The sequence below is a fragment of the Corvus brachyrhynchos genome, unplaced genomic scaffold (genome assembly GCF_000691975.1).
Source record: "Corvus brachyrhynchos isolate BGI_N302 unplaced genomic scaffold, ASM69197v1 scaffold83, whole genome shotgun sequence".
In the NCBI taxonomy this organism is placed as follows: Eukaryota; Metazoa; Chordata; class Aves; order Passeriformes; family Corvidae; genus Corvus; species Corvus brachyrhynchos.
This window is the reverse complement of record NW_008238464.1, coordinates 739422-749268: the sequence shown is the minus strand read 5'-3', so window position 1 is coordinate 749268 and position 9847 is coordinate 739422. Positions and strand designations below refer to the sequence as shown.

Genomic DNA, 9847 nt, shown 5'->3' with positions numbered 1-9847 from the left:
AGGAACAGGATGGGAGATGTGAGCAGAAATTCAATTAACTTTGAAACAGTAAGAGTTTTTGAAACATTTGGCCTGTAGCTGATCAAGCTTCTTGACAAGGTGGTAGCTGCCATGTCATGTCTAAATTCTGTGTGGAGATCATTGATCATTAAACTAGTCCTAATCTCATGTTTTTACAGGCTATTTAGAGAGAGAGTCTACCTACCATGAAGAATTATTTGGAAGGCACATTGACTTTTATCCTGTTGGTTGGATAATAACTTCATTAATGCTGATCTATCTCAGTACAACCACAGGCTTCTGTAGTTAGTTACCTTTGATGACAGTGGTAATAGCAACAGCTCCCATTGTTTGCAAAATCCCTCAAATTAGAAGTGCTACTAGGAGAACTGATGTAGCTCAGTTCTAAAAAATAATTTTTTTTCCCTGACAAATACAGGAAACTGGAGTTAGCTGGCAAGAGGGATGGGAGAGGAGGGCATACAAATAAATACTATTTCAATAAGATCATTAAAGCAAGTAAAACTTCAGGTAATTTCCTCTAATTCTGCTGACAGTAACTGATCTGGATTATGTTTTGTTTCAAAATAGTGCTGTTGGGGAGAGATAAGCACAGTGTGAGAGCAGTAAAAGAGTTTTTGAGCACCGATACCTCCAGAACGAATGTGTGCTGTCCCTTTAAATCTTACAAGCTTTAATGCTCCAGCTGCTGGAGGGGATATTCTGCAACATTTGAGGCAGATTCCTAATTGAAACTGATCTGGTTTGTAGGCAGGAAAAGTACATGTTTATATTTAAGTATCTTCTCCTTGGGCAGTTAAAATGTGTTTTCAAGACTCAAGCTACAATAGAAGCTATTAAATTCTCCAGCATTTTCCAACCACACACAATTGCCCCAAGTAATTCCTACTCAGATTCAAGGAAAAATGATGGTAAAACTTCTGATACTATGATGAGATCAGTTGTCGGCAAGTGCTAGCATTTTAATGACAACCATAACAGTAGTTCATTAGCGCTATTAGATCAAGCAGATTTAGCTGGTGTGGAGTGTATTGGTAACCAGCTACTTACTCAAAAGAAATTCTTATCTTAAATGAGAGCTAGGAATGGAGACTTACCAGCTCTAAGAACTTCCTCACCACCTGTCTTTGTTTTAAGTTAGTTTCACCATCCAGGTTAGCTGTTTCTATATGGCACAGCCCATCAGGATCACTTGAGGAGAGGAGCAATATGTCAGCAGGTATAATTTCATTACAGCGAAGCTGCACAAAGTCTCCGACTTTCACTTCTTTCCAGTATCTGCTTATGTATTTCTTCTCATTTCTGAAAAAAAAAGGACATTTACAAGACTTTTAAATTTAAAAATTGCACAGACTGAGATCCTTCTGATAAATCTGGTTTGATTTGTAACAGGAATACCTGTTATAGGAGTGCCTTTCAAAAGTCCTCAGGAACTCTCAATTTACTCTAGGAAAAGTCAATGCAGAATGCCAAGAGGCCATTTCCCAGTGACTCAGAACCAGGTCTGAGTTACCAAGACCCTCTTTTAAGATCCAGAGAAAAATCATGTTGATGTCAGACTTGACTAAGCAGGGTAAACAGAAGCTTCACACATTCTCCTTTCTCTCCCTCCATGCTCTGAGTCACCCATATGACCCTATGAAGGGGAGAGGGCCAATGCCCATACTGTGTGAAAAGGAGTCACTTTTAGGGCAAGAGAGGAAATGAGAACAGGTCTGGGCACAGGACACCTGCTTGGAATGGCTCCTGAATGTTCTCCCTCATGTGCCACCCTCTGATGCACCCTCAGATAGGCTCCCCTTGTTCTCTTTTTCCAACAGGGACAAACTGTATACTGCTGCACGTCAGATCTGAACAAGGATCCCTAACTGAGAGGAATTTCCACTATCTATCACTAAACCTAGAACTACAAGGACATGTTGTGTGGTAAAATGCAGTCCTAGCTGCTCTACTGGGAAAGCACACTCTAATTTCTTTTAAGTATTCCTGCTCTATTTCCATTCTAGCCAGAGTGCTGTGTGTTACATAGCTAATTCCTGCTTAGTTACCCTGAACCTTTCATTTTGGAGTACAAGCACTAAACCTCTCTAGTTTTAAAGGTCATGCTAGTTTGCTACTTTTTTATTTTTTAAATTTTTCTTGAGAGTAAGAGGGAAAACGAACACGACTGCTTAATTAATTTTAGCTAAAATTTCAGATTTTAGTTTTACAGCAGGCACAGACTCATGTGCTTTCTTGGCATTTGTGGAAAGTGATTTATTTTGTTGTGATTTTGAAAGAAATAAATTTCAAAACAGCCCCAATATTGACTTGGTAAAATACCTCCTGAAAATGGGAAGCTAATATTCTGACACTTTTCTAAGCCATTAGAAGGCCTTTTGCTGTGTGAGGACCAAGATGATTGTCAATGCTGGCACTGTCACCAGAGACTGTCTCCTGGGACAGCACTTTAACTGGCAGAATGGGATTCTGATGAGGGGTGGGGAGAGGTGGTGACAGCTGTTTTATGTTTTTTAAAGTACATTATCTTAAAATACATCACTTTCAGCAGTAATGTGAATAGATTTGTAACCACGTGGAAACAGGGAAGTCCTGACAACATTGTTACTTCGGAGTTACTGACAGTCATGCCTTCACTGGTGTTAGAGGAATTACTAACTTAATTGGCATTTATTCATGTATTTAGCCAAAATCCTGAATGATAAAGGGTCAGGTAGCTTAACAAGGATGTATCAGATCAGGTTTTATACCCCAGAATTTCTTCACTGTCTTTTCATAACATCCAGTTTATAAGGGAAAGAATGAAAATTATGGCTGTGATTTCTATTTTGATAAAACCTGAAAAGGATTAGTACAAACCAAGTGTAAAACATGATAATCTAACAAAGGCAGGTAATACACTTACTAGGTGTTGAAATTACTCATTTTCTTCATAATCACGTTGAAACAAACATTTAATTTTCTCTGCTAATGAGTATGAATTGCTTTGAAACCCAGTGTGCCATAATACAGTACAACTTACTGCACTGCAGATCTGAAGCGTTTGTTAGCTCTGCAATCTGTAACTCTGAATCCCTTTACATGTGTCTGTTGTTCTTCATCCTTTTTAATTTAACTGTGAAACTGGGTGATGTATAAATGTACAAGGAGCAGCAGTACAAAAGCACGATCATGATAAAAATAGAAAGTAGTCCCATACTATGCTATAAGCACTACTATTTTTTATTTAATTTCTATTGTTTGAAAAGCATTGCTATTTTAGCATTTCCTCATCTCTCACATGCTTAGCAACTGCCACAGCTATGTACACTGTGGCAGGAAGGGTGGATATCAAGCAACACAAGGAACACAAGTGAACACAAGGCCAAATGGCTTGAATAAATGAAGTTGTTCAGCCTGGAAAAGAGAAGGTTTCAGGGAGACCTTATTGTGGTATTTCAATATATAAAAGGGACTTGTAAAAAAGACAGTTATTACCAGTGCCTACAGCCACAGGACAAGGGGTAATGGTTTTAAACTGAAAAAGGATAGATGTAGATGAAACGTAAGGGAGAAATTTCATATGGTGAGGCTAGTGCCCAGTGAAGCAGTCTATGACCCATCCCTGGAAGTGTTCAAAATGGGGCTTTGAGCAACCTGATACAGTGAAGGGTGTCCCTGCCCCTGGCAGGAGTATTGGACTAAGTGATCTTTAAAGGTCCCTACCAAGCCAAACCATTCTATGATTCAATAAATCTATGAATGTAAGACCTCTTGGACATGCACCAGGGCCCAGCCCCCTTCATTAGGCACACGGGAACAATTTGGCCCCATATTCCACTTGATCAGCTCTTTGCTAACAAGGGTCAATAGTAGATGGAAAATTACTGTCTTCATGGAAAATTACTTCCTAATCCTCTTTAGACCGGGTTGCTCTGTGTCCTCTAGCAGAGCTCTGAACTGAGACTTGTCTCACTGCAGCCAGTGAGTGGTCACTGCAAGCATTCTCTGCAGAGTATGGCATGATACTGTCTTCACTGGGTGGTTTGGAGACTATCTGGACCATGAATACATCAGGCCCTATGAAGCTTTCCTTTAACATGTTCAGCCTAGTCCTCTGAACATGCAGGTTAGCTCACCTTGGACAGCCATCATAACCTGCAGCCACTACACACACACCAAGTGACCCCATTGATAAGGTTAAGATTTTTCCTTTGATTCTGCAGAGACAGAACTTTGTTGTCCAAGTTTTATATTACCTAGTAAATGTTTATTCTTGCTGTTATATTGTGCCAGTAAAATTATATAATATAGAGAGTTAGAAATGCCAGACTTTCTGTAAGAGAAGGAGTCCAAAACAATGGCAATACTGCAGTCACAGTACAGGGCTCTGTGGTGGTGCATTCCCTACCCCTCCTGGGCTCTGCTCTACCTCCTCAAGCCTGCTCTACAATTTCAATAATCCTTGTTAGGCCTTTGTGTAATGAGTTGGGTGCTGAAATGTTCCTTGACCACACCAGGAACTCTTGCATGGCTAAGGTGGAGCGGCACTGTTCATATCAGGGACACCTGCTGCCTGACCAAAGGAGGGGAACAAGAAATAACTGGTCATCCCCATATAGCCTTGGAACATTACCCACCTGAATCATAACCCCAGTGAAACTGGGCTTTGGGATAATTTCAGTAATTATCAACTTGGGTTATAGTCAGGATGGAAATGGACTAATGAAAAAAAAGCCAATCATCTTGTGACCCTATAAACAGTGGTCCTAAGTGAGGCCCTTTGAGTTCTACCAGACCACAGCAGGCTGTACCAGCGTGTCCCTCAGAGTGGGATGCTGCTCAGAGCTTGCAGACTGTCATGCTGCAGTACTGGGAGGACTGTCACCAAAAGCTGGTGAGTCAGCCTGGGCCAACATCCCCCAGCCCGTGACACTCAAGCCTCTCCCACTGAGAAATGCTAAGACATTCAGTGTGAGTAATTCACTGACACTCCAGTGAAACAAAGTGGAACTTTAACAAGTACCTTTGTGCATATATATAAATATACACACACACGCACACACACCCTACAGATAACTGAGTTACTATTTTGATTAAGGTTAATCCTATTGAATCACTTTGTAAATATTAAATTAGTCAATTATTGAGTGCTGCTAAATCCTTCAGACATAAACCGCTGCCCAGGTCTGAGGCTAAGACTGGACTCAGCCACACCTAGGTTGCCTCAGGAGTTTAGAAAGCAAGAATCTTGTGACTCAACATCAGGATTTCCCTATTAAATCTTTTAGATATCCCGTGGACAAAGTCTGAGATGAAGTTTTGGATTGAGCTGCACTTAGGTTCCATTAGAAGTTTAGAAAGCAGGGGGTCCACTCCATAACTCATGACTCAATGGGGAAATCTCTCTTACCCCTTGCACCCTTACCCTTACCCTGGCTCTTGTGTAAATCATGCAAAATTGATTATAATTCTACTTTCCCTCTGTGCTTCATCTCTGTAGTAATAGAGTGAACCTTGCCATCAAACTCTGTTACGTCATGCTTTCACAAATTTATATTAAAACCTGCTTTTGGTAATACCTTTCATTGTGACTCCTGAAGTGGCCTAAACCACTCACTTGTGGCAGCTGCAGGCACTGTTTGCAAGGGACTTTTAACAAAAGCTTTTGGCAAGTTTAAGTAAACATCAGCAAACCTCTCGGAATATTTTGTTGAAAGGCTCAAAGAATTCTGTCAGGAACACAGGAATGGGAGGCAGCATCTCAGTGAGTCCAGTCCCCTGAAATGGTCACTGGAAACTCTGACATGGATATTAAGCCCAGAAGCTGACACCCCACAACTCTAGTTCTACCTGCCCTCATTTATCATGAGCCTGAAGATACATTTTATTACCTACAATACACCTAAGGCTAATACTACAAGAAACAAATGCTGCAAACCATGATGAACCACAGGAAGAAGTCAGAGATACTAAATCTTTCAATCTTGGGAGAGTTAGATCTAAGTCCTACAAATCAATATGCTACCAGGAACTAATGCCATTCAGCAGAAGGAATAGATATTGTTGCTATTCTCCATTTAAATCACAATGATGAACTATTAATTTCAGACAGCTATGCTCAGGTATTATAATGTGTTATGTTGAGCTCAAATATTAAAAAAGTGCATCCTTCTGCACACAACCTAATCTTTATCAATACGCTTGCATGCAAAGAATGTATCTGTCAGCTGTGATTTAAACAGTCAAGTGGGTTAAATCTTCATGCTCATCTCTGCCACAATTGGAAGTAGAACTTTCCAGTGCTTTCACTTTTCTGAGCATATTGTTACAGGTAAACACTACAGAAATCTAAAGATGAATAGCTGAAAAGTCAGCTGGTACAGCTGCATTGACATCAACACTTTTGTTAGCCAACAGCAGATGTGGCCCTGGCAGGAGTCAAACTGCAAGGATAAAGTGCCATTGTCCTGGCATATCTGCTCTTGAATATACACAGAAGAGTCTGAAACATCCTCTCAAGTGTATGAACACAGAGAAAAATACTTTCTTTCCTATTAAAAATTTGCATTAGTCTACCTATTGCATATATTTGGCCAATGCTCTGTTTTGAGGCAGAACAGCCTGCAGGTGAGTGCCAAATTTGAGACTGACTTTGATTAGCAGCAAAACTGCTACTTGGTTCAGCAAAAACTGAACAAACAAAAACTATTGATGATTTTTTTTTTTAATGTCAGTTTCTAATTTAGAAACACAGAAACTCATAAATGGCATTTCCTTTTCATATTAATTATGCTTTTTCTTCTTCTGGTCTCCTTTGCAACTTGAGATGATAACGATCATGCCCATAATTTTGCTTTCTGGACATGTAGACACCACTTGATATCTGCAAAAGGCTGAAGATTTTCAAACTGTCTCCATTTAGAAATTACAAAATTAATTGTTTACTTCTTTTGAGTGTATTTTAACTATTTGGGCATAATAAGGAATTATTAAAAATTACTTAAGATAACTTCTATATATATGTATATAATAATAACTTAAGATAAAACATATCTTGCCTTTTCTCTATAATTTCTTTTTTTTTAAGTTTGGGGAAATTATCATAAGCAATACTTGGCAAAGAAGTATGAAGGCCATAGAGCTGTAATCTGTTCCACTTGTGTAAGGTCTGCATACTAGAAATTTTATACATTAGATTGAGAGGATGGGGACTACTAGGTAATAAGTTCTTACTTCCTGTACTTCTCCACTGAAAAATATTACAGTTAATGAGTGGGAATGGCTGATGCAGATTTGCTTCATCAGATCCAGTGGCTGGGGCACCCGTGCTTCTATGTAGCGCTGCCCTAGCTTAGTCCCAGCATAGGCTCCTACATTCATCTCAGCAGGGCTTGTAAAATACGTGTACCAGAAGACTGGAAGATGTTCTCTTGTACTTTTTGGGGTGTTCAGCCTGTTTGACCTGGCTTACAGAGCATACCCCTTCTTACATACATTGCAGCTGCAACCCAGAGGTTTTCAAGCCTCTCAAAACATCCAGATAAAATGTCTTTTCCCAGTCCAAGCCCATCCGCGGACCTGCTTTTGAAGTAACAATCTTCTTTACTTCAAAAGAAATCTGACTCCTTTGCCTTCCCTGCCAGCTGAGGTTGGCCATTGAACCAGTAGGATTTTAAAGAAACAGCAAGAAGTTAAGTCTGTGGAAGAGGAAAAGCTCTCTACAAAAGACAGTCAAAGAGCTGTTGTACATGTACAAAGCATACTTTGTATCTGTTCTTGATGTCAGCCAGGTCCTTCCTTTTCATATCAGGAGGTAGAAATAGATTGGAGTAGCACAAAAGAATGATTCAGGTACATCTCTGCTCCCAGTGACTTAAAATATGTTCCAATCAATTGCCCACAAGTGCTGTGACAAGTCTTCTGGTTAGGAACTAAATAAAAAAACTTGGAGCTAATTAGCAGGGCCCAAGCAGAGCAGCAACTTCTGATGGAGAACCTCAAACTAATGCAAACACAGAAGTGTCACATCAGGCCAGACTATCTTTATCTTTTTAACATCATAGCTGTTTCTCCATAGGTCCTTCATGCTCATACTGTTTTCCCAAATCATCTGTTCTTTCTCTTGCCTGCTCTGGAGCCTCCACCTTCAGTCCCCCACCTCTCCCAACACCTGCAGGTGTGGAGAGGGTTCCCACTAAGGGAGCCCATAGCACTCTATGCAAACTTCAGTGGAAAGCAGAGATGTTGCAAAATTTATCACAGGCTACAAAAGAAGAGCTGGGGGACAGCACTGAAATATGTGAACAAAACTCTTACAACCAGTATTGATTATGATTTGAAAACTATGGGTGTAGCAGAACTCAGAGTTTAAAAACAAGAGCTATCTGTGAGACCATGGCATACATTCCACAAAGTCTGAACATGTCAAGTATCTATGGAAACATGTTGAGAACCATTTGGGTACAATTACAATGTTGTGGCAAAATGAAGGAAAAACATGAAGCATAAGTTAATGCCAAAGGAGGTTACATAATGCCCAGAATATGTCTCCATTCACCACAAATGATGACATCTGTTTTTATGAAAATAAATCATGAAGAGACTCTGAATCTGATGTTAATCAGACGAAACAGATTAGCAGAGTGTGTTTTTGAGAAACACTGAAGAGGAAGAAATTTCTCCATCACTCAAGTTTCTACATAGACTCCATATCTTCACATTATTTTAAGGGCATTATTTTAATGGACTTCAAATATCCTTTTTTCTTTTTTAGAGGATTAGCATGTGCAAATGTCTGTTACATTTCCTAGAAGCAAATCTGTGTATATAGCAATGATGAGGCATAAAGGTGCCTTTTATCAAATTCATACTTTCTGAAAACTGCTAATTTTTCTGCTATTAGTGAAACTTGCTATGAAAAGGTACCCAGGAAACCTCAGCAATTCAGGCTTATAATGTGGAAGCAGTAATTTAACTTTTCTTGGCAGTGTTATCTCCATTATACCTCAAGTTGAAAGAAACATCACTATTGTTAACTGTAATGAAACATTTACTACTCGGAATAAATGATTTTTCAGCCAAGAAACTTGTTGTTGCGATAACAACATGAAACATAAAAACAGAACATGTAATGGAACTTCATACAAACTGAAGGAAGAAAAATCTGTCTTCTAGAACTTGATTTCAATACAAGACTGTTCCAAGAGGCGTCTAGTATTAGGGTTCCTGAAAGTGGTATGATTCTCAACCTCTTATGTTTGCTGCCAAATATGCTAAAAAAGCCCTATCACTCTTCCAGTAAACAGATATATTGGGAGAGAAGAATATCAGCTGCTTTATATATAGCAGGACAGATAGTGAATGGTTAGTGCTGAGACTTTCTAAATGGTATCATACAAGGAGGTGGAAGTGGAAGAACAGCCTAGATATGACCTGTCTCACAGCCAGGTAAGGTTCTCGTCTGATTTTCAGAGCCATCACAGATATTAACATTGAATATTTCCATTAAAGTGCTGCTCCAAGCCACTGCAAAAAGATTCAGCGGAGCTCGGTGCTTTGAAAACATAGAAGAAGAAATCATGCCCTGCTGAAGGGAACCCACTGAAACAGTAGATACCTAATGACACAAACCTCATGAATCTGTGCCTGCTGCCTAAACAGTTAAAGAAAAAGCAGGAACTCTTCCTAGGGAGAATTTAGGTTACAAATTGTAGTGGTTTGGTCCAAAATACTCATTACTGTTTATCTGCTGTGAGATAAGAATTAGGAGAAATGCAAAACAGGCACCAAACTTGAAAGAATATAAAGAAGTTTATTAACAGACCTAAAAGAGGAAAGAAAAAAA

At 39.4% G+C, this 9847-nt stretch overlaps 1 protein-coding gene across 1 annotated transcript in view; it reads right to left on the bottom strand.

Moving 5' to 3' along the window:
- The window catches only part of ATP10A (ATPase phospholipid transporting 10A (putative)), a gene marked incomplete at its 5' end in the record, with an annotated part of 112515 nt that overhangs the window by 66785 nt on the left and 35883 nt on the right, over positions 1 to 9847 (bottom strand). Inside the window, one exon of the mRNA XM_017736966.1 lies at positions 1119 to 1323. Within this exon, the coding sequence (XP_017592455.1) occupies positions 1119 to 1323 (205 nt within the window). The remainder of the gene's footprint in view (positions 1 to 1118; positions 1324 to 9847) is intronic.